We start from the raw sequence: 24,869 nt of genomic DNA on the forward strand, positions 1-24,869 counted from the left end.
TTCAATTTTTAGGAATTGCTTTAGAAAAGAAAATTTTAAAAAATTTCAAAGAAATGTCTTTGGAAAAGAAATACTTTAAAAAATCATAAAAAATATTTACATAGCTTCAAAGTCAAATCTACCAAGTGAGGCACATTCAAATAAATTTAGCTTCTATCCCTGTCCTCCACTCACATATTTTAAAGGTTTGTCTTTCAAAAATTAAGCATAAAGTTACATAATATATCATATTATAGACATTTTTCTCCACCTTGCTTTTTTCCACATATTATACCCTGCAGACTACTAGAAGTCTTTCCTTATTACAGCTTTATAATACTATATTGTGTGGATGAGGGTTGCAATTTTGAAGTGAAGGGGATATATTCAATTATCAGGTATGAATCTTAAGAAAAATACCTTAGTCAGAGATACAGACTTGAGAATAATCTACTCATAGCAGTTGAAGCCCTAAGAATCAGTTGAAAAGTCTAAAATGTGAAAAGAGAAGCAGTCTGAGAAGGGAAGCCAAGGAACATAATTATTTAAGGAACTGTTAAAAGACTGGCTGATTGTTCATTAATACTGGTGTCTCCTTCCTCCTTTGTCTCACAATTAGAGTATGTTTCCCACCCCTATACTTCAGTAAAGCCATGTGATTGAGTTCTGGTCAATAGAATGTAGACAAAATGATGAATGCTGCTTCCAAACCTCTAAAATCTCACATGATCCTCCATAGTCTGTCTGTCCTTATCTGCTGGCTGGATGCCAAGAATCCACTGGAGGACTCCAAGGCTTAAGAAATCAGCAGAGTTGCACAATGGAAGGAATCTGAGTCATTTTGTGTAAAACAAACCACATCCCTACCTAAGTCTATCTTAAGACTATTGCCTAAGTAAGAAATATTCTTGATTGTTCAATCCAGATGTTAGGTTTGTATGTTAGAGCAGTTATCCTACCCTGAATAATACATGACTAGTGCAGGAAAAGAAATTCATTAAGTAGACTTAGAAGTGGTCAGAAAGTGATTTGAGAAAAACAGAGAAAACTGTCATGAAGAAGAGGGAGCAGAGTTTCAAGAAGAAAGGAGTCAATGATGTCAATGATATCAAATGCTGTAAAAAAAAAAAAGAATGAAAAATGTTCATTAGAATTGATGATATGCGGTCACTGATAATTATCTTTATGACATCTAAATCTCCCAAGTCATCTTCAGACTGATCTTTAAGTTATACTGTACTATTATAGTTGTGCTTTTTGCAAAATAAGATAGAATGATTTATTAACAGTACTTAAAATTTTATCTTTTTCCAAAAATTATTTGAGGTAGAAAGAAGTCTTTTGGCCTGATCATAACTCTTATGATCTAAAATACTCCTGCTCAAAAGACTTTTTGTATCTATGTCCACTATTTAATTTTTCCTGGGTATCTGCAAACTCATAACTTTTATGCCATTCCATTCCCTGTATCCAATCCTACATTTGTTATCCTTAATATTTCTGAATTTCAGCTTCATCTTTAACAAAGATATAGCTCTCCCCAGTTTATTATGATACTTAAATAACATACCTAAGAGTCAGGTGTTATGAAGTCCTTGGTTCTCAATACAGTCTCCCTGCTTTCCACCTTCCAATCATTTTGTTGGGTGGTGCTTACTATATAAAACTACTATTTGTTCTAGAGAAGAAATAAACTATAAATACCCAGGAAGAGGGAGCATAGTTGACCTAGATTAGAAGGAAGCAAAATAAAAGAAAGTAGAAAGAGAATTAAAGGAGGGACAGAATGTTACAGCAGAATTATAGATAAGTAAATAAAAATATGTAAGCATAGTTGAAGCAAGAAAACAGAGAGTACCACAGTTGAGCACTCTAGGGGACTGGTGGGAAATTCAAGCCAGGGAAGGATGATGTCAAAATTGGAATGGTAAGCTGTATAAATAGCATGTGTTTCTGTATCCTGTGCCAAACTAACAGTGTTGTGGCTTTATTCTACTAATTGCATACGTGGCAGCACTTCCTGAGGAGATTGCCAGGATATGGTAGTTATACTAGTGCTTGCTTTCCATTAAGACATCTTATTGCTCTAAGAAAGAATGTAAAAATTGTTTAAAAATTTAAACTAGTAACACAATTTAAACATCTAGATTAGCAATGGTCTATATCTTAAAAGCCTTTTCCTATGCATATGCACATGTTATCATTTTGTAACCAAAAATAACTTCCTGAATTACCACAATGAGATCTCTAGTTATATATGTTTTCAATATCCATTTTGAAAGCCTAAAAAAGGAAGATGAAGAGATGTAATTTTCAACTCTCTTTCAAACAGCAAAGAGCTCTTGTAAAACAAACGTAAAAATATCATATACCTCATTTGCATTTAAAGATTATATTTTCCTACTTAAAGGAACAAAAAGACTAAAACTCTGGGAAAACTATTAATTAACATGGTCATTTCAATGCCCCAGAGATTACATTATTTGAGCTTGATGTTTTGAAGAATCCTAAATCTATCTATACAAGGGTTTTTAACTTTTCTCTGCTTCCGGGAGAGACTCAAAAATCTAAATGGAACATTAATTCAGTTTCTTATCTCAAGCAGCATTATTCATGTTTCAATTCGATATTTTTCAACTGAGAAATTTCGAGACAATTTAAAATTTCTACTATAGATACTTGTAATTGATATTCATCACCATTTATATAAAAGTTTTTATAAAGTTCTTTTAGAAAGCCGAGTATAGACTTTTTTCATTTTATTATGAAAAACTTCAAACATACAGAAAAGTTAAAGAATTGTTCAGTGAACACTCATACATCTACCAAGAGTCTACAGTTAACATTTTACTGCATTTGCGTTATCCCCTATCAATCCATCCATCCCTCTATCCAAGCCACAATTCATTTTTAAAATTTATATCAATAAGCTGCAGATAGTTGTACATTTCACTCCTAAAATAGCTCAGCAGCTACATCATTAACTAAAGTTCAGTATTTGTTTACAGTGTTTTAATTTTCAAGGTAAATTTTACATGAAGTAGAATGCACAGATCTTAAGTATTGTTTGATGAATTGTGACAAATGCAGATACCTGTGTAACCCCAATCCCTGTCAAGATACAGAACATCATCTTCACTCAAAGTTCCCTCATGCCCCTTCTCATTCCCACATCCCCAGAGGCAAACACTGTAATGTTTTTTTTTCCCTAACCATACATTAGTTTGCCTTGTCTAGAATTTCTTGTAAATGGAATTATACAGTATGCATGCTTTTGTGTAAGGCTCCTTTCACTCACCATGTTTTTGATATTCATCCATGTTGTTGCATAGATTTGTTTGTTTAGTTGCCAATATGTCATTGTGTAATACCTATGCGTTTTCCACAAAACACACTATACCTGTGTGTTTATTCTTTCTCCTATTGATGAATCCCTGAATTATGTTTGTTTTTTTGGCTATTATAAATAAAAGTGCTATACACATTCTTGTGCAAGTCTTTTTGTGAATATATTTTCATTTCTCTTAAGTAAATACCTAGAATTGGAATTACGGGGTCATAGGGTAACTTAGTTTTACAAACTGCTAGACCTTTTTTCAAAGGGATTGTATCATTTTACATTCCTACCAACAGTGAGAGTTATGATTACTCCTTATTTTCACCCAGATATGTTGTCAGCCTTTTAAATTTTAACCGTTCTTGTGGGTATGTATGGTTTCTTGTGGTTTTATATTCAGTATCATTCAGTTCAAAGAGTTTTCAAATTTCTCTTGTGATTTCTCCTTTGATTCAGAGATTAGAAGTGTGCTGTTTAATTTCCAAATACTTGGGATTTTTCTAGTTATGTTATTGATTTCTAATTTAATTCCACAGTGGTCTGAAAAATACATGATTTTTATATTTATTAAGACTTTTACATTTATTAAGACTTTTTTATGGCCCAGCATATGTTGTATCTTACTGAAGTTACCATGTGCACTTGAAAAACAAGTATTTTGAAGTTTTGAGGGGTAGTATCCTATCTATGGATCAATTAGACAAAAGTGTTTGATAGAGTTGTTCAGAGTTTCTATTTCTTTATTTTTTTTTTTGTCTAATTCTATAAATTGCTGAAAGGATTGTTAAAATCTTCTACTTGTCTGTAGATATGCTTATTTATCTCATTGTCAATCTTTATGTATTTTGAAGCTCTATTATTAGGGGGACACAAATTTATGATTGTTATGTCTTCCTGACGTAACACTAAATCCCAATGCTAAAGTCTATTTCATCTGCTATTATGATACTAAGAAACTTCAATATCAAATTCTGACAAAATCTTGTCTGCATTTTCATCTATTTAATCGTAACCTATATGTCTTTATGTTTAAAGTGCATCTCTTACATTCAGCATGCACTTGCATTTTGTGTTTTCCTTTAAATCCTTTGTGATTTTTTAAATGGACAGTTTAGTCCATTTCCATGTAATGAAATTATAAATATGGTTACATTTAGCTTTAACATTTTACTATTTGTTTGACTGTTTTTTGATTGTTTTTTTCCCTGATCCTCCTTTCTTGACTTCTTTTTTTTTTTTTTTTTTTTTTTTTAATCATCATTTTATTGAGATATATTCACATACCACGCAGTCATACAAAACAAATCGTACTTTCGATTGTTTACAGTACCATTACATAGTTGTACATTCATCACCTAAATCAATCCCTGACACCTTCATTAGCACACACACAAAAATAACAAGAATAATAATTAGAGTGAAAAAGAGCAATTGAAGTAAAAAAGAACACTGGGTACCTTTGTCTGTTTGTTTGCTTCCCCTACTTTTCTACACATCCATCCATAAACTAGACAAAGTGGAGTTTGGTCCTTATGGCATTCCCAATACCACTGTCACCCCTCATAAGCTACATTTTTATACAACTGTCTTCGAGATTCATGGGTTCTGGGTTGTAGTTTAATAGTTTCAGGTATCCACCACCAGCTACCCCAATTCTTTAGAACCTAAAAAAGGTTGTCTAATGTGTGCGTAAGAGTGCCCACCAGAGTGATCTCTCGGCTCGTTTTGGAATCTCTCTGCCACTGAAGCTTATTTCATTTCCTTTCACATCCCCCTTTTGGTCAAGATGTTCTCCATCCCACGATGCCTGGTCTACATTCCTCCCCGGGAGTCATATTCCATGTTGCCAGGGAGATTCACTTCCCTGGGTGTCTGATCCCACGTAGGGGGGAGGGCAGTGATTTCACCTTTCAAGTTGGCTTAGCCAGAGAGAGAGGGCCACATCTGAGCAACAAAGAGGCATTCAGGAGGAGACTCTTAGGCACAAATACAGGGAGGCCTAGCCTCTCCTTTGCAGCAACCATCTTCCCAAGGGTAAAACTTATGGTAGAGGGCTCAACCCATCAAACCACCAGTCTTGACTTCTTTTATGCTAACTGCATATTTCTGTGAATGGCATTCTAATCAGATTGGCTTTCCAGCTATATCTCTTTGCAGGCTTTTTTTTTTCTTCTTCTTTTAAGTGGTTGCATTTTTAACTTATCACAGTCAAGTTAATATTGTACTACTTATTATGAACATATTTTTATGGTTCATATAAGTTTATAGTTCATATGGTTCCATTACCCCTTCCATGGCTAAAGGCTGTACTGTGACCTTAAATTATTTTGTATTTCCAAAATCTATGTTCGTAATCTCTGAATTCAAGGAGAACTCTAGAAAACTCGTATCACTGAATATGTGGAAATACAACTATATACTCATCCAAACTTCAAAGGACATAAATCCATTGTGGTGCTACATAATGTTTCAGCTCAGAGATCTGTGGCAACATATGTGTGTGTTAAGGTGATGGTGATCCCTTTTTTCTAGGTAAGGCCCTGGATTTTCCAAATATGTGATGGTATGATTATGGTTTGTGTCCCCATTTGAAAGCAAAATACTGAAGCCTATTAATATTGGCTTCATAAGACTTGACTGCAGTATATGTTGGATATGAAGCAGAATAAAAACCCTTTTAAAGCCAAGAGGTCTCTGCATTCTATCTCCTCTGTTATCCTACAATGGAGCATGACAAGGGTGCAACAAGAAAGCTGAGAGTACCGAGTTCAGAAAGGTGTTAGAGCTTTCAGTGCTTCTTAAACTTCAGTAACTAAAATTACCTGTCACCTTGTTAAAAATGTAGATTGCCAATTCCCAAACCTCCAGTTATTCTGATTCAGTGGATCTGGGTTAGGGATCAGGAACTTCTTTAGAATATTAAACGTTCTTCAGTGAGTCTATTACAGGTGGTCCATACACCACACGCTATCTACCTATCTGTCTGTCTCTCTATCCTATCTATCCACATATACCTTGCCTTAGTTTTTTTAAATTCAGTTTTATTGAGATATAGTCACATACCGTACAGTCATCCAGTGTACAGTTGTACACAGTACCATCATATAGTTGTGCATTCATCATCACAATCAATTTTTGAACACCTTCCTTACTCAAAAAATAGATAAAAAGTAAAAAAGAACACCCAAAACATTCCATCCCCCCTACCCTATTTTTCATTTCATTTTTTCTACTCATTTGTCCAAACACTAGATAAAGGGAGTGTGAGCCACAAGGTTTTCACAATCACATGGTCATACCACGTAAGCTACAGAGGTTGTACCATCGTCTTCAAGAATCAAGGCTACTGGGTTGCAGTTTTGATGGTTTCAGGTATTTCCTTCCAATACACTAAAACCTAAAAAGGGATATCTATTTTGTGCATAAGAACACCCTCCAGAGTGACCTTCCGACTCCATTTAAAATCTTTCAGCCACTGAAACTGTATTTTGTTTCATTTTGCTTCCTCCTTTTGGTCAAGATTTACTCAATCCCATGATGTGGGGTCCAGGCTCATCCCCGGGAGTCATATTCTTCGTTGCCAGGGAGATTTACACCCTGGGAGTCATGTCTCACATAGGGGTAGAGCAGTAAGTTTACAGGCCTAGTGGGCTTAGAGACAGAGACCTTGCCTTAGTTTTAAGAGTCACTTTTAAATTCTGAAAAGACTAGGCTGTGTTTATTAACTCTTCAACCATCTCTAGATTTCCACTCTCCTGTCATCTTCATGGAAGCCTATAATGACTATCTAGGGGAATCCTGAATTTTTCCCCCCAACACTTCATTTGCTTCACAGCATTTATATTAACTTATAATTAGTTTACTTGTCTGTTCCCCTCCCTACACTTTAAATTCTCTTACTAGACCATTAGTTCCAAGAGGGTATGAAATGTCTGGCTATCCACAGTACCTAATAAAGTGTTACATATAGTAGATTCCCAATAATTACTCATCGAACCAATGATTCATTCTAAATACATAAAATCACATGCTAATCAGATACGCTCACCAGTTACCCAATGTCTGGGTTCAGAATATTTCAGTAAAACACAATGTCGGATGGCTTATTAAACGCTATAACCACTTTTTCCAAAACAAACCTGGAGTATACCAAATATACTCTCAGTTCCAGCGCTTTTCGCCGTAGGGGAAAATGGACACGTTTTAGGGGTGGGGAGAAAATTTTGAGTTAGGTCGCTTAGAATACCATAATATTGCTTATAAACTTCATTTTTGCATAAATATATATAAAATTATATATACATACAAAAAATATGAAAAGCCAGGAGACACACAACCCAGGATGAACCTCAGGAAACAGAAAGATTTAAACAAAAACAATCACCCTATTAAAATGAGTCCACCTAGTCAAGCTTTACCTAGCTACGGTCTACCAGAGCGCAGGTACCGCGCAAGGCCACAGGGGGCTCTTGCTATGAACAGAAATAGGGTGAGGTCAAACTGGCGGGGTACCGCAAGCTGAGCCGAGGAAGTACAGAGAGGACCCGACACTCAAACAACAGAAGAAAGCCAAGAACAAAGCAGGAAGTCCATCACCAAGCCCGTTTTTGGGTGCCACTTCCAGGAAGTGTGGCGCAGACAGACGTCGCGCTGCGCCTGCGCACTGAGGGCTCCCTGTAAGGAGCCAATAGACGGAGGGGTGGGCGGGGGAGACACCACTTCCGGTTCCGTTGTGCCTGGGTTTGTTCGCTGCTGTGCTACGTGTCCCTGGCATCTTAGCTGGCGCGGAGCAGGTAAGTGTCTTCTTGCTGGTGGGCACGGGAAGATCGGGGCGTCCAGCCGTTTGTGACTGGCGGAGGCGGCGGGCGTGGGTGAATCGGTGGGTCTCCCCGGCGGCCCACCTGGGGCGGCAGTGACAGGGCCTCCTCGCTCAGGGCCTGGACCAGGGTCCTGCCGCTCGACCGCCCCACACGTCGCCCGCACGACCTGATGTGGAACCACAGACCTAGGACCGCGGCTTCTCGCGGTCCCGAGGGAGAGGGACTGCGACGGCCCGTGGTCCTTCGGGACTCAGAGACCTGGTTCAGGGCTGGACCGTCTCGCTCCTCATACTTTGCCTGTGTAAACGCTCATTCCCTTACGGGCTTCCAATGTTTTCTGTAGTTAGAGACGATTGCTTGCCGCCTGGGGTCTCTTTGGGGTTGGCTTTGGAAGGGTGTGGAGAAGAGCTTATATCGAGCCCTGGCCCTACCGCCACTACTGTGGTGTCAAGTGGGAGAATGGGAGTAGATTCTAAATCAGAGATCATAGTGGGTTATTGGATCCTTTCCCCTGACATTGAATGCAAAGGTTTGTGTATGTGCATTTTCTGGAGAAAGGGTCTTTAGCTTTCATCATGATGTCTACTATTATATAAAGTTTAAGTCTACAGGATTTGAAGCACAGAGTTAAGTGGAATACTGAGAAAACAGGAAATACTCTGTCTTTGGAGGGACCCAACATACTTCGCCCAATATGTTTACAGAATGCCTAGTATAATAAATCTTCGTTATTCCATTTAATTCTCCACTGTCCACCCCAGATGAGGAAACTGCACTTAGGTTAGAGAGGTTACCTTTCATAGCCGGAGACTTGAATGACCACTTGCTCATAAAGTGACACTCATTCATTGAATCAACAAGTTTTTATTGAGCATTTATGTTCCTTGTACTGGCAATACAGTTAAAACCGAGCATTACCCTGCCCTCATTAGCTGTCATACCAGTGAGTCTCAAAGCTGTCTAAGCTTGATGATGTTTCCATTGGGCAGTATATTCTTTAAAAGTACTTATGTGATAAAATATAGAACTCTATTTCTTTGGAAGGACTGTCCAGACATAAAGGTTTGTATTAAGTTTAGCTAGTAGCTTTTTTCAGGATCTGGATCTTGCTTTATCCAATCATAGTATTTTTGAATGTTTGAAAGTTATATATGCATATCTACATATATGCATTCCCACACATAGATTCATTTCTAAAATGTTGCATGGGCATGTTTGAAATCCACTTTTATTTCCACTCTAGGCTCTTGCAGCACCATAGTTGGCATTCACTGCACTATACACTGTTTCTGGGATTTCAAAATAAAATATAGAAAATATTTGTTGGATACCAATGTAGGCCTTAGCAGGAACAATGAGAGGACTGTAGAGTGGGTAAGGAATGAATACGTTGTCAATAGCTGAATCTTTTAATGCATCAAGGTAGCCCTTTTATGCGAAGACTGTGTGGTCCTTTGTCAATGAAGACAGCATCAATAAGTCTGCTTTTCTTATTGCCTTTGATCTGACTCTTAGCTGGCGTTTACAAAAATAGTGGCGATTGAGGCTCAGAGTCTGAGTTTTTTGTTTTGTATTATTTTATGAGATAGAATTGATCCATATCAGGCCTGAATTCTTGGCTGATCTCATTTAAATCTTGATTTAACTAACTGAGCCTGCTTGCTATACAATAAATAATACCAGTGAATAATTTTTGTTTTTCTTTGTTTTTTTCTAAACAGGCAATCATGGATCAGGTAATGCAGTTTGTTGAGCCAAGTCGGCAGTTTGTGAAGGACTCAATTCGGCTGGTTAAAAGATGTACCAAACCTGATAGAAAAGGTAATAGCTTTAAAATGATAGAAAAAATAGTCTTACACTTCCTAAGCCTTTCATTTGATTAACTTATTTTTCTGATTAATAACTCTTGCATTGCTTTCATCGATGTTTATAGATTTATTAACATTGTCACAGCTTCCTAAATTTTGTACATTCTTTGTTATCTAAAATTTTCTGTTTTATGTGTTTTCAAATGGAATAAGAATATCACAACCTTGCTTTCCATGTTATATTTGGCGTAGTCATGTTTTATGACTTTGTATTTGTTAGCACTTCCATATATTCATTTTGGAAATCCTTAAGTCTTTTCAAGTCCTCCCAGCTCTGAGCTTGCCACATATGCCTCCCCGCCCCCATGAACAAATTGTAGCATGAAAGTACATAGTTACTACCAACCTAGAAAATTTATTTTGTTATTTATCATGATTCATGTGTTAAAAGGTGTACAGAAATTTGTCTACGTTTATTCATTCATTGAGAGTGCTGCCTGTGTTAGGAGGTGGGAATACAGTCCTTTCTCTTATGGAGCTTAGAATCTTGCTGGAAAGACAGTCATAAACAAATATTTGCAGTTCTGATTTTTAATTAATGCTCTGACAAGTATTTTGGAAGAGAAGTCGAAGGAGGTTTGAGAACACATAACAGGAGGACAAATTGAGTTTAGAGGTCAGGAAAGCTTTCCTGAGGAACCAACATTAAACTGAAACTGCCAAAATGTAAAACATTTTTATAAAATTGTGCTCGGACACTGGACCAGTTGTTTATAATATACCAAAAAAAGTTATGTTTTGTGCTTTTATAATCACTATTTATAGCAAGGTTAAAAAATTTTTTTATTTAAATTTATATGTTCACTAATCAGCAAAAATGTACACAATTAAGTTTGTTTATTTCACTGATAGTTTTTTCCCCAATCTTGCAAAGGCAGTGCAAAAAATAATTTGAATTGTGTGTTTTTAAATGCAGAATTCCAGAAGATTGCCATGGCAACAGCAATAGGATTTGCTATAATGGGATTCATTGGCTTCTTTGTGAAATTGATCCATATCCCCATAAATAACATTATTGTGTAAGTAAACTTTGTGTAATAGATTATATCTAGGATGGGGTGAAAAATGAAACCATTTGAGTCAACAGCCTGCTATTTCATTAATATACAGATATGCCTCTTCACTTTTTAATATGCTTAGATTCTACTGATATGTACTGAGTGTCTACTAATTCATAGTTCTTATATATCTTATTACAGCAACTCTATGCAATTATTTTCTTTAATAAATACGATTTTAAAGGGTCAAGGAAATTTAAAGGTACTCAAAAGGTGACAAAGCAAGTATGCAGTGACAGAAGCAATATTCAAATCCAAGTCCTCTTTATCTGTATCTTAACGTGTTGACTGTGGAGGTACAGAGGAAATGCTCTCCATCCAGAAATCACTATGGTGATATAGAGTTCAAGCCCTAGAGCAGATCATCTGGGTTCAGATCCTATTTCTTGTTACTTAAAAACTATCATAGCCTTGGGCAGTTTACTTAGCTTCTCTAGGTCCTGTTTTGTTCAGTGGGGATAATGGTTCCTACAGTAAAGAACCTAAAAACCAATTTGGGTGAGCATTTAAATCAAAGTTGTTTTTATTGTAATGAGCCTCTGATACTAATGGGAATGGCTTTTAAGTGTATTGAGGGGAAAAAGAATGAGAAACACTGGAGCACTTTACTCTTATGCAATAAATGTTAGCTATGGTTATTACCTTAGAAAAATGTAAACTGAAAATGTTCACTTAATTCAGCAAACACTTTTTCAGTGTTTTTTATGGGTACAAGTGGACATTGATATAGGTTCTGTAGGAGATATGTATATATATAAAAATAATGGAAAAGATTTGCCTCTAAACAAGACAGACACATAGCTGTGAATCACGGCAGATAGTGATGCCTAGCAAGAGAGAGAGAAAATATAGTACAAAGTGAAGATGGGAAAAAGTCTGAAAGGTGCTCATGTACCAAAAACAAGAAGGGGAGGGGTGAGGAGCTTATTGTTCCCGAGGGTAAAAACTAAGAACAATAATGGATAGTTATCATAGGAAACAAATTTCGTATCAATTTAAAGAAATAGACTGAATTGGGGAGCAAGAAGAACAGAAGCATTGAGTGGCATGAAATTAGAAGGGTCTCTTCTACCTTTTCTTTTTACTGATGAGGCATTTGTAACAGAGACACTGAACTCTGGGTTTCCTAATTCTACTTCAGTATTTCCTCCTCAATTCCACGGTGAAGAAACGGAAGCATGAAGAGACAAAGTAACTTACAAGTCGTATGGCTAGTAAGCTAGTGAGTTGCCAGTAAGCAACTTATTTTAAAGCACAGGCCGACTGGTTCAGGAGCCTGTATTCTTAACCACTGTGTAAGCAGTCTTTCCTTCTGGCTCAGTTTGAGAACACTCTCCATTCTAAGTCACATTCCTCTCTTCATGCTTCAGTTTGCATTGCATTAGCCTCATAAAATCCAGTATCTAAAACTGAATGCCTACCACAGATCTATTTTTGCCAACAATTAAAATGCCCACATGGTTATCTCAAGTTGCTGCTAAACTAAATCTCTTTTCACCTGTGTTTAAATCGTGCTGGTTTGCTTTTAGCCTAGGAATAAGACTTTATCCTTGTTAAATTTGTTACTGCTAGATTATGGAGATCTTTTAAATTTTAATCTATCTAGCATTGTTATTTATCCTAGTTTTATATTAGAACATTTGTTTATATTGTTATCTGAGTTGTTGCTTAAAGTATCATTTAGAACAAGGCACTCTCAGCCAACTGTTTTTGGATTGAGATCCGTTAGACCGGTGGTTCCCAATAGGTTATCAAAACAAGCATTAAGATTTCGTTCTCTGAATTATATTTTCCACAGCAAATACAAAAAAAAAAAACTTTTGCCATGCTTAACAATGAGAGATTGTTCAATTGTGGCTTTTTGGAAGCTGGTTACTTAGAATACTTTTCTTCTAGTTCCAAAATTGTTTCAAGGTTTTAAGGAGTTACAAAACTATCTTGAGATTTTTTTTTTACTTCAAAGCAAAGGCAGAATAAAACATTTTGTGAAAAAAGCTATCAGAAAACTTATTCTTTTCACGGTATGCCATGACAGCACTAAAACTAAAAGAAATCTTTCTTATCCCACATGAAAGAGTATAAATCACTTTTTAAATCATTTTGTGATGATCACAAATGAAATTTAACACAGGCTTCTTTGTTAGGTTGAATTGTCATCACATTGTTTTTCTTATGATGTGATTTTATTCTTGTGTTCTGTACAATTATAGCAGTCAAATTAATATCCACAACATTAAAGTTTAAAGGACGTAGGCAGTTAGAGGTGTTTTAGTTATAGCAATAAAATTTAATACCAAACTATAAGCACTTAAAATACTTAACATTAAAATATATATTTAGTGGTATTTTATAATTATGATCTACTAATGGAATTATTTTTATTTACTCAGTATCACAGCACTAACATTTATATCTGAATATATAATTTTTTAATGTTTATTCTTTTGAAACTTAGAGATCCTTCTGTAGGAAGGATTTTCATTTTCATTATAGTTAAACCAGGGTTTGGTTTTGATTATTTATGCCAAGATGCAGTGATTAAGGAACCTTCTGTTAGTCTGCATTCTTTATTTTCAACTGGCTCGGTGACTATACTGAAGATGAGAATCCCGCCTCCCCTGCATCCCCGACCAGTCTGGGTTTATTGCTTGACGTGGCTCACTGCACAGACACGCTGAGTGTGACTGTGGAGGAAAGGGAGGTTTTATTTACACCAGCAGAGGACAGGGGTAAATTCCCAAATCTGCCTCCCCATAGTGATTTTTCTCATGGCTTTTATACACGTTAGAGACAAAGAAGGTTAATCATCTTGAGTAACTTAACATTTAGCAGGGGTCTGGAGAACATCATAGTTTCTTATCTCAGTTATTTACTACATCCTTTAGGATTACATTCTTTAAGATACATGGTACCTCCAAGTCTGGGGTGATAGACGAAAGAAAACAAACAATAATGATTAGTGTATAGGTTAATTAGTGTGTATGATTGGGAGTACCTCCTATGTTTTGCTTCTCTGAGACTAAAATTTTAAGTACATAGCTTTCAGAGTTACATTTACAATTCTAACACTACAATACATCAACTTGAAAAACCTTTCATTCAACATGTATTTTTTGTGTTGTTCAGAAAGAGGTCATGCTAGACTATTAAACACATTTTCAAAATGTTCATTCTGAATTTTAAAATATACCTCTTCCAGCAACCTCTTCATCTCTAAGGACCTGTTCAGTTCCAAGATTTTAAAGTACAGTGTGCCCCCTCTTTTATGCTATCTTAGCGTAAAGTCAGGTTTGGTTCTCAAATAAGTGTGGTGGTGTGATAAAGTTACAGCATATTGTATTTCAAATAACTTATTAAAATTGTTTATACATTCTAAATTGGTCATTTTTCTTTCTTTTACAGTGGTGGCTGAATACCTTTTTGGAAGAATCTGTTGTTCATCTTGGGGATTGGTAGACAAGCGAGGGTTTGAGAAGCTCATGAAGTAAAAATTTGCCTGTGTATTTTGTGTTTTTGTTTCATTTTTTTTCTTCCAAGATGTTTCTTATTTCTAAATTAAAATAATTTCAGAGTAAACTTCTCTTTTTTATCACAGATATTTATCTAATGTTTATTATCTAATAATGACTTTTTTGGGGGTATTTTGCTTTATAGGCAAAATTAAAGAGCTTGGTGGAATATTGCACTTTCTGAGTGCCCCTCTGCAAATAAACTTTTTTCTATGATGAAAGAAGACAGGGAAAGTAAAGGAAGGAAAAGAGTAAACTCCTGTAAGAGTTGACAGTAGGGTAGGAGTTTTGTTCATAAGATCTTAAAATTTAAACAGGTAGTGAAAACAGTTCTTATGGAAGTTTAGGTACAATTTGAAATAGTTTCCCGAGAATCTTGGTTAATACTTCCAAATGAGAGGTCCTGCTCTAGATGAACTAACTAGTCACTTTGTGAAGAACACCAGAGTTCTGAATTTTATGATTTTGTAAAGTTGAATCTGAAATGGAAAAAGGGACTATCCTCTTTCCCCTTTAAAAAAAATGGTGATTTAAAGTGAGATAGTTTATTCCTTTTTTTTTTTTTCCTAATGATAATAACAGCAGCTATTTATTGAATGTCTCCTATTTTCCAGGCATTGTTTTTTTTTTTTATTTTTATTTTTAATCTTCATTTTATTGAGATATATTCACATACCATGCAGTCATACAAAACAAATCGTACATTCAATTGTTCACAGTACCTTTACATAGTTGTACATTCATCACCTAAATCAATCCCTGACACCTTCATTAGCACACACACAAAAATAATAATAATAATTAAAGTGAAAAAGAGCAATTGAAGTAAAAAAGAACACTGGGTACCTTTGTCTATTTGTTTGTTTGTTTCCTTCCCCTGTTTTTCTACTCATCCATCCATAAACTAGACAAAGTGGAGTGTGGTCCTTATGGTTTTCCCAATCCCATTGTCACCCCTCATAAGCTACATTTTTATATAATTGTCTTCGAGATTCATGGGTTCTGGGTTGTACTTTGATAGTTTCAGGTATCCACCACCAGCTACCCCAATTCTTTAGAACCTAAAAAGGGTTGTCTAAATTGTGTGTAAGAGTGCCCACCAGAGTGACCTCTCGGCTCCTTTTGGAATCTCTCTGCTACTGAAGCTTATTTCATTTCCTTTCACATCCCCCTTTTGGTCAAGAAGATGTTCTCCGTCCCACGATGCCAGGTCTACATTCCTCCCCGGGAGTCATATTCCACGTTGCCAGGGAGATTCACTCCCCTGGTGTCTGATCCCACTTAGTGGGGAGGGCAGTGATTTCACCTTTCAAGTTGGCTTAGCTAGAGAGAGAGGGCCACATCTGAGCAACAAAGAGGCATTCGGGAGGAGGCTCTTAGGCACAATTATAGGGAGGCCTAGCCTCTCCTTTGCAGCAACCGACTTCCCAAGGGTAAAACCTATGGTAGAGGGCTCAACCCATCAAACCACCAGTTCCCTATGTCTGTGGTCATGTTAGCAACCATCGAGGTGGGGTAGGCCAATAACCCTGCATTCTCCACAGGCTCCTCAAGGGGGCACTACATATTTTTTTCCTTGTTTTTTCCCTTTTTTTTTTTTTAACCTTTTTTTCCTTTTTAAATCAACTGTATGGAAAAAAAAAATTAAAAAAAAAAAAAAAAAAGAGAAACATACAATGAAAGAACATTTCAAAGAGACCATAACAAGGGAGTAAGAAAAAGACAACTAACCTAAGATAACTGCTTTACTTCCAACCTATTCCTACTTTACCCCAAGAAAGTTACCTAATATAGCAACATTTCTGTGAACTTGCTCCTACTACATCCATCAGAAATTAACGGACCATAGTCATTTCTGGGCATCCCAGAATGTTAAATAGCATATCTGTTCTTCTTGGATTACTCTTCCCCCTTCCTTAATTGCTCTCTATTGCTAGTTCCCCTACATTCTACATTATAAACCATTTGTTTTACATTTTTCAAAGTTCACATTAGTGGTAGCATATAATATTTCTCTTTTTGTGCCTGGCTTATTTCGCTCAGCATTATGTCTTCAAGGTTCATCCATGTTGTCATATGTTTCATGAGGTCATTCCTTCTTACTGCCGTGTAGTATTCTATCGCGTGTATATACCACATTTTATTTATCCACTCATCTGTTGAAGGACATTTGGGTTGTTTCCATCTCTTGGCAATTGTGAATAATGCTGCTATGAACATTGGCGTGCAGATATCTGTTCGTGTCACTGCTTTCTGATCTTCTGGGTATATACCGAGAAGTGCAATCGCTGGATCGAATGGTAACTCTCTTTCTAGTTTTCTAAGGAACTGCCAGACTGGCTTCCAGAATGGCTGAACCATTATACAGTCCCACCAACAATGAATAAGAGTTCCAATTTCTCCACATCCCCTCCAGCATTTGTAGTTTCCTGTTTGTTTAATGGCAGCCACTCTAATAGGTGTTAGATGGTATCTCATTGTGGTCTTAATTCGCATGTCTTTAATAGCTAGTGAAGCTGAACATTTTTTCATGTGTTTCTTGGCCATTTGTATTTCCTCTTCAGAGAACTGTCTTTTCATATCTTTTGCCCATTTTATAATTGGGCTGTCTGTACTATTGTCATTGAGTTGTAGGATTTCTTTACATATGCAAGATATCAGTCTTTTGTCAGATACATGGTTTCCAAAATATTTTTCCCATTGAGTTGGCTGCCTCTTTACCTTTTTGAGAAATTCCTTTGAGGTGCAGAAACTTCTAAGCTTGAGGAGTTCCCATTTATCTATTTTTTCTTTTGTTGCTTGTGCTTTGGGTGTAAAGTCTAGGAAGTGGCCGCCTAATACAAGGTCTTGAAGATGTTTTCCTACATTATCTTCTAGGAGTTTTATGGTACTTTCTTTTATATTGAGATCTTTGATCCATTTTGAGTTAATTTTTGTGTAGGGTGTGAGGTAGGGGTCGTCTTTCATTCTTTGGGATATGGATATCCAACTCTTCCAGCCCCATTTGTTGAATAGACCATTATGACTCAGTTCAGTGACTTTGGGGGCCTTATCAAAGATCAGTTGGCCATAGATCTGAGGGTCTATCTATGAATTCTCAATTCGATTCCATTGATCTATATGTCTATCTTTGTGCCAGTACCATGCTGTTTTGACAACTGTGCCTTTATAATAAGCTTCAAAGTCATGGAGTGTAAGTCCTCCCACTTCGTTTTTCTTTTTTAGAGTGTCTTTAGCAATTCGAGGCATCTTCCCTTTCCAAATAAATTTGATAACTAGCTTTTCCAAGTCTGCAAAGTAGGTTGTTGGAATTTTGATTGGGATTGCATTGAATGTGTAGATGAGTTTGGGTAGAATTGACGTCTTAATGACATTTAGCCTTTCTATCCATGAACATGGAATATTTTTCCATCTTTTAAGGTCCCCTTCTATTTCTTTTAGTAGAGTTACGTAGTTTTCTTTGTATAGGTCTTTTACATCTTTGGTTAAGTTTATTCCTAGGTACTTGATTTTTTTAGTTGCTATTGAAAATGGTATCTTTTTCTTGAGTGTCTCTTCAGTTTGTTCATTTCTACCATATAGAAACATTACTGACTTATGTGCATTAATCTTGTATCCCGCTACTTTGCTAAATTTGTTTATTAGCTCTAGTAGCTGTATCGTCGATTTCTCGGGGTTTTCCAGATATAAGATCATATCATCTGCAAACAATGACAGTTTTACTTCTTCTTTTCTAATTTGGATGCCTTTTATTTCTTTGTCTTGCCGGATTGCCCTGGCTAGCACTTCCAGCACAATGTTTAATAACAGTGGTGACAGCGGGCATCCTTGTCTTGTTCCTGATCTTAGAGGGAAGGCTTTCAGTCTCTCACTGTTGAGTACTATGCTGGCTGTGGGTTTTTCATATATGCTCTTTATCAAATTGAGGAAGTTTCCTTTAATTCCTACCTTTTGAAGTGTTTTTATCAAAAACGGGTGTTGGATTTTATCAAATGCTTTTTCAGCATCTATTGAGATGATCATTTGATTTTTTCCTTTTGAATTTTTAATGTGTTGTAATGCATTGATTGATTTTCTTATGTCGAACCATCCTTGCATGCCTGGAATGAACCCCACTTGGTCATGGTGTATGATTTTTTTAATGTGTCTTTGGATTCGATTTGCAAGCAGTTTGTTGATGATTTTTGCATCTATATTCATTAGGGAGATTGTCCGGTAGTTTTCCTTTTTTGTAGCATCTTTGCCTGGTTTTGGTATTAGATTGATGTTAGCTTCATAAAATGAGTTAGGTAGTGTTCCGTTTTCTTCAATGTTTTGAAAGAGTTTCGGTAAGATTGGTGTCAGTTCTTTCTGGAAAGTTTGGTACAATTCCACTGTGAAGCCTTCTGGCCCTGGGCATTTATTTGTGGGAAGATTTTTGATGACTGATTGGATCTCTTTGCTTGTGATGGGTTGATTGAGGTCTTCTATTTCTTCTCTGGTCAGGCTAGGTTGTTCATATGTTTCCAGGAAATTGTCCATTTCCTCTACATTATCCAGTTTGTTGCCATACAGTTGTTCATAGTATCCTCTTATAATTTTTTTAATTTCTTCAGGATCTGCAGTTATGTCACCTTTTTCATTCATTATTTTGTTTTTATGGGTCTTCTCTCTTTTTGATTTTGTCAGTGTAGCTAGGGGCTTGTCAATCTTGTTGATCGTCTCAGAGAACCAACTTTTGGTGATATTTATCCTCTCTATTGTGTTTTTGTTCTCTATGTCATTTATTTCTGCTTTAATCCTTCTTATTTCTTTTCTTCTACTTGGTTTAGGATTGGTTTGCTGTTCATTTTCTAGCCTCTTCAGTTGATCCATTACTTCTTTGATTTTGGCTCTTTCTTCCTTTCTAATATATGTGTTTAGTGCTATAAATTTCCCCCTCAGCACTGCTTTTGCTGCATCCCATAGGTTTTGGTATGTTGTGTTCTCATTTTCATTTGTCTCTATATATTTAGCAATTTTTCTTGCTATTTCTTCTTTAACCCACTGATTGTTTAGGAGTGTGTTGTTTAACCTCCAGGTATTTGTGAATTTTCTAAGTCTCTGATGGTTATTGACTTCTAATTGTATTCCATTGTGGTCAGAGAATGTGCTTTGAATAATTTCAATCTTTTTAAATTTACTGAGGGTTGTTTTATGTCCCAGCATATGATCTATTCTGGAGAAAGTTCCGTGAGCACTACAAAAGTATGTGTATCCTGGTGATTTGGGATGTAATGTTCTGTATATGTCTGTTAAATCTAATTCATTTATCAGATTGTTCAGGTTTTCAGTTTCCTTATTGGTCCTCTGTCTGGTTGATCTATCTATAGGAGAGAGTGATGTGTTGAAGTCTCCCACAATTATTGTGGAAACATCAATTGCTTCCTTTAGTTTTGCCAGTGTTTCTCTCATGTATTTTGTGGCACCTTGATTGGGTGCATAGACATTTATGATTGTTATTTCTTCTTGTTGAATTGCCCCTTTTATTAGTATGTAGTGGCCTTCTTTGTCTCTCAAAACATCCCTGCATTTAAAGTCTATTTTATCTGAGATTAATATTGCTACACCTGCTTTCTTTTGGCTGTAGCTTGCATGAAATATTTTTTTCCATCCTTTCACTTTCAATTTCTTTGTGTCCCTGTGTCTAAGATGAGTCTCTTGTATGCAACATATTGATGGTTCATTTTTTTTGATCCATTCTGCGAATCTATATCTTTTAATAGTGGAGTTTAATCCATTTACATTCAACGTTATAACCGTGAAGGCATTTCTTGAATCAGCCATCTTATCCTTTGGTTTATGTTTGTCATATATATTTTTCCCCTCTCTCTATTAATATCCTTTATTGTACCCATACCGATTCTCTTTAGTACTGAACCTTTCTCCAAGTCTCTCTGTCCTTTCTTTGTTTCTCTGTCTGTAGGGCTTCCTTTAGTATCTCCAGTAGGGCAGGTCTCTTGTTAGCAAATTCTCTCAACATTTGTTTGTCTGTGAAAAATTTAAGCTCTCCCTCAAATTTGAAGGAGAGCTTTGCTGGGTAACGTATTCTTGGTTGGAAATTTTTCTCACTCAGAATTTTAAATGTATCATGCCACTGCCTTCTCACCTCCATGGTGGCTGCTGAGTAGTCACTACTTTGTCTTATGCTGTTTCCTTTGTATGTGGTGAATTGCTTTTCTCTTGCTGCTTTCAGAACTTGCTCCTTCTCTTCCGTGTTTGACAGTGTGATCAGAATATGTCTCGGAGTGGGTTTATTTGGATTTATTCTATTTGGAGTTCGCTGAGCATTTATGATTTGTGTATTTATGTTGTTTAGAAGATTTGGGAAGTTTTCCCCAACAATTTTTTTGAATACTCTTCCTAGACCTTTACCCTTTTCTTCCCCTTCTGGAACACCAATGAGTCTTATATTAGGACATTTTATATTATCTATCATGTCCCTAAGGTCCGTTTCAATTTTTTCAATTTTTTTCCCCATTCTTTCTTTTATGCTTTCATTTTCCATTCTGTCATCTTCCAGGTCACTGATTTGTTGTTCAACTTCCTCTAGTCTTGTACCATGAGTGTCCAGAATCTTTTTAATTTGGTCAACAGTTTCTTTAATTTCCATAAGATCATCTATTTTTTTTTATTTAGTCTTGCAATGTCTTCTTTATGGTCTTCTAGGGTCTTCTTGATATCCTTTGTATGCTGTACTATGGTCTCATTGTTCATCTTTAGTTCTTTGAGTAGCTGCTCTAGGTGCTGTGTCTCTTCTGATCTTTTGATTTGGGTGCTTGGGCTTGGGTTATTCATATCGTCTGATTTTTTCATATGCTTTATAATTTTCTGTTGTTTTTGGCCTCTTGGCATTTGCTGAACTTGATAGGGTTCTTTTAGGATGTGTAGACCAATTGAAGTCCTTATCTCTAATTTATCAGATCTACAGCTTCGTGGAGTACACTTTCTCTAACTAACCAGCAGGTGGCGTCCACGAGCCACCTGTTCTCCACAAGCCAGTTCTCCCCTGCTTTGCCTTTGTGGTGAGTGGAGGAGTGAGTCTTGTGGGGTCCAACTGGTGTACCAATCTTGTGTGTTTAGTTGGTGTTGCCCGCCCTGTATATGGGGCGTGTTTCTGGGCAGTCAGGGAAGGCGGGGTGGCCCTAACAATCAAATCTCCCTTGTGATCCTGGAGTTTTAAAGCTGCTGCAATAGTCTAATCCTTCAGTTCAGTCCTGCCACAGTTTGTCTCTGCCACTGACCCACAAGTCCTTGGTATTGGCGTATGGCTCCTGAGACTTGTGAGTGGGTCCCTCTTCCAGGCTGTGCACCCCCTGGTCCTCTGTTGAGGGATGACTGTGCTATGTCACAGGTGAGTGCCGTCCCCCCAGGGCGGTTCTTGGCTGCTGGGCTGTGTAGGGAGGCTCCCAGTCTGCTGAAATTATGGCTGAATAGGGCTTTGTTAATTCACACTGCTCCATCTTCCCAACTCTGGGACAATCAGCTGAGGTTGCAGGGAAGCCTAATGTCCATGCCCAGTTTTGTGGAGTGTACCTGTTATTTGAAGCACTTCCGTCACACTGGGTTGTGTGGGGCAGCTCTGGGCTATGGGGCTGGCAATGGGCAGGAGTGTTTCCTGTCCACCAGGATGATGGCTGTGAGCAGACACCCCCCTTTTCTTGGGAAGTTGTGTTTAGTGAAATTTCTCAGCCACTGGATTATTGCCTTTTGTCTCAGAGCTCTCTTAGTTCTGCTGTTGTCTTGACCTGCCCAAATTGCAAGTCTTTGAAGCTTTCTGTATTGGGCTTCTTAGAGTAATTGTTTTAGAAAAAGAAAAAAGGATTTAAAAAAAAAAAAAAAAAAAAAAGGGCCCTCCTCACAGATCTAATGGGTTATTGAAATGCTAAGAGACAAAGCAATTGGGGCCATTAAGGAAAGTTCCACAGGGCAGAGAGATCAGCTTTTCTTCGGGATTTGCATATGAGCCTCAGGGCCTGAGCTCTGCCCTTCCCCTTTCTATGTTCACCAGAACTCCAAAAATCCTCCGCTTTTATTTTGGAGTTTTTCGTGCTGTTTTTTGCTATGCCTGTCTCCTCTCTGCTGGGCTGGCTGCTCTCATATTCTCTGGTGTCTGGTCTCAGTCTATCTCTGGTTGGAGTTTGGATCAGTAGAATGAGTTTCCGATAAGGGCTGCCACTGCAGTTCTCCCTTCTCCTTCCCGGAGCTGACAGCCCCTCCTCCCACGGGACTGAGCCTGGCAGGGAGGGGCGCAGGTCCCCTGGCCACAAAAACTTACAGATTTTGATGATCTCAGCAGTTCCACATTTTCATGAGTGTTGTATGAAGTATGCCCAAAATCAGATTGCTCTGTGGTGTCCAGTCCATGCAGTTCCTGGCTTTCTACCTACTTTCCTGGAGGAGGAACTAAAACATACAGCTCACCAGTCCGCCATCTTGCCACGCCTCCAGTTTATTCCTTTTTAAGGAAAGCTATTGCATTATTTTCATTTATTCATTCAGTGTTTAATTATTGAACTTCATTTTCCAAGTTCTGTTTAAACAAAGTTGGTCAGCAACACAAACTAAGAATCCTCTGATTCTTAGGGAATAAAGTAGGCGAGTATATTGTTAGGATTGTGCAGTATTCCTTAGTTTGGAGATTCTCATGGTTCAGAGAGTAAACTGTTTTCACAGTGATAGTTAACACCTTTTCTGCCTGTTTTTGAAATGCTGACTGTTTCAATCTTGAATGCATTGGTATCTTCAAGGAAATAAAGTGAAACTTTGGACATCTCTAATCTTAAAGAGGCTGTATAGCCACATTTTAAATATATTTTACTCCTTAAAGGCTCTCACTATATATGTACATGTGTATATATGTTTGCATGTATGTACACACAAACATGCACACATGCACACATGCATAAGCCTATACCTGTGTATAAAGTACTTATGCCACATTTGCTACTGGCAAATATATATTTTCTAGCAGGAAAAAATGATACGCACACTAATGTTTTATTGGTATAAGGTGATGATTATAAATCCCTGTAGCATGCATTTGGACTGGTCAGTTGTCTTTTTGCTGGCTTAGTGGTTCTTGACACTTAGGTAGGTAAGGTGTTACTTAAATATTTTGTATTTGTACATATAAATAAAATGAGGGCTGACCCAGAACTCTGGTGATAGAATAACCTTTACAAGCAAAAATTGAACTTAAGTAGGAAAGAATAAATACATCTATTTTTCTTCTTGACTGTACTCCTGGTATGTCTAAGAACTTGTATATGTGTGTTGTGGAACAGTACTTCTTAAACTTGATATGAATACGAATCACCTGGGGAGTTTCTTAAAACATAGACTCCTGGGCCCTACCCCCAAAGGCCTGTGGTGGGCCTGAGACTTTGCATTTCTGCCTCCCAGCTATTGGCTGCTGCTTTGTGGATCACACTTTTTTGAGGACCAAGCTTTTAAAGTTGTTAATGCTATTCTGTTTCCTAAATACCTATAACAAAACATTAATTCCCTTCTTGTGGCAGTTCTGACATTTCCATGACCCCTATACCTTTCAATCAGATCCTCAGCCACCTGATTCACTAGACTAAAATCTACTTTAACAACAACAAAATCGACAGACACATCAAGGAGGGAAACAGTAATATGTAGATACTGAATGCTGGAGCCTTGATAGGGGTGGAGAGAAAATAAAGCTGAGTTCCTATCCCAACTGCTTTGTTATTGTTGGAAGGAATTGCCTTATTCCAGAATCTCTCTCTTTGAGCATTTATCTTCCTCTTGTTAGAAAGGTTCTACTTGGAAGGAAGAGTACTTAATTCAATTTAACTGAGTGCAGGAGGCTCTATAATGTTTCTTCTTCAATGTTGGCACCTTAGAAAGCACCTGCTTAAAATGAGCTGTGTTCTACCTGTTATATGCCAGTCCTAATTTTGTACTTTAAAAAAAGTCTCTTCTGTGTTGGTTTCCAGACTCCTTAATGTACTTGTCTCAAATTTTCCAGGGTTTATTCTGCCTATAACCTCTTTCACTCCATTACCACTTCTGTATTAGTGGACGCATGTGTCTCCCTCATGATTTTTGAACTCCTAAGAGACCTTACTGTTTGTATCCTACTGTTTGTATCCTGTTTTTAGCACTGTTTTGTGGGCTCTTTATGAGACACCTAGAAAAGGCTCCTGGAATGTCTTGATGTCACAATTTAGTACAGATCATTAAAATAGAAAACAGACAATTCACTAATTACAATTTAATCAAAATGCATTTGCATTTTCCTCCCTAAC

At 37.0% G+C, this 24,869-nt stretch overlaps 1 protein-coding gene across 1 annotated transcript; it reads left to right on the plus strand.

Annotated features, from left to right (window-relative positions):
* The first annotated feature begins 8,022 nt into the window (after positions 1-8,022).
* SEC61G (SEC61 translocon subunit gamma) lies at positions 8,023-14,638 on the plus strand. The gene is made up of 4 exons (XM_037837566.1): positions 8,023-8,109; positions 9,858-9,957; positions 10,921-11,023; positions 14,465-14,638. The coding sequence occupies exons 2-4, from the start codon at positions 9,864-9,866 to the stop codon at positions 14,472-14,474; spliced, it is 207 nt and encodes a 68-aa protein (XP_037693494.1). The 5' UTR covers positions 8,023-8,109; positions 9,858-9,863; the 3' UTR covers positions 14,475-14,638.
* Positions 14,639-24,869: the final 10,231 nt, after the last annotated feature.

The sequence above is a fragment of the Choloepus didactylus genome, chromosome 5 (genome assembly GCF_015220235.1).
Source record: "Choloepus didactylus isolate mChoDid1 chromosome 5, mChoDid1.pri, whole genome shotgun sequence".
Lineage (NCBI taxonomy): Eukaryota > Metazoa > Chordata > Mammalia > Pilosa > Megalonychidae > Choloepus > Choloepus didactylus.

What these genes read in the sequence shown, in the direction of transcription:
- SEC61G (XM_037837566.1), top strand. Translation starts at nt 9,864, where the DNA reads ATGGATCAGGTAATGCAGTTTGTTGAGCCAAGTCGGCAGTTTGTGAAG. An exon ending in TACCAAACCTGATAGAAAAG is followed by an intron (nt 9,958 to 10,920) that starts GTAATAGCTTTA and finishes TTTTAAATGCAG; the next exon opens with AATTCCAGAAGATTGCCATG.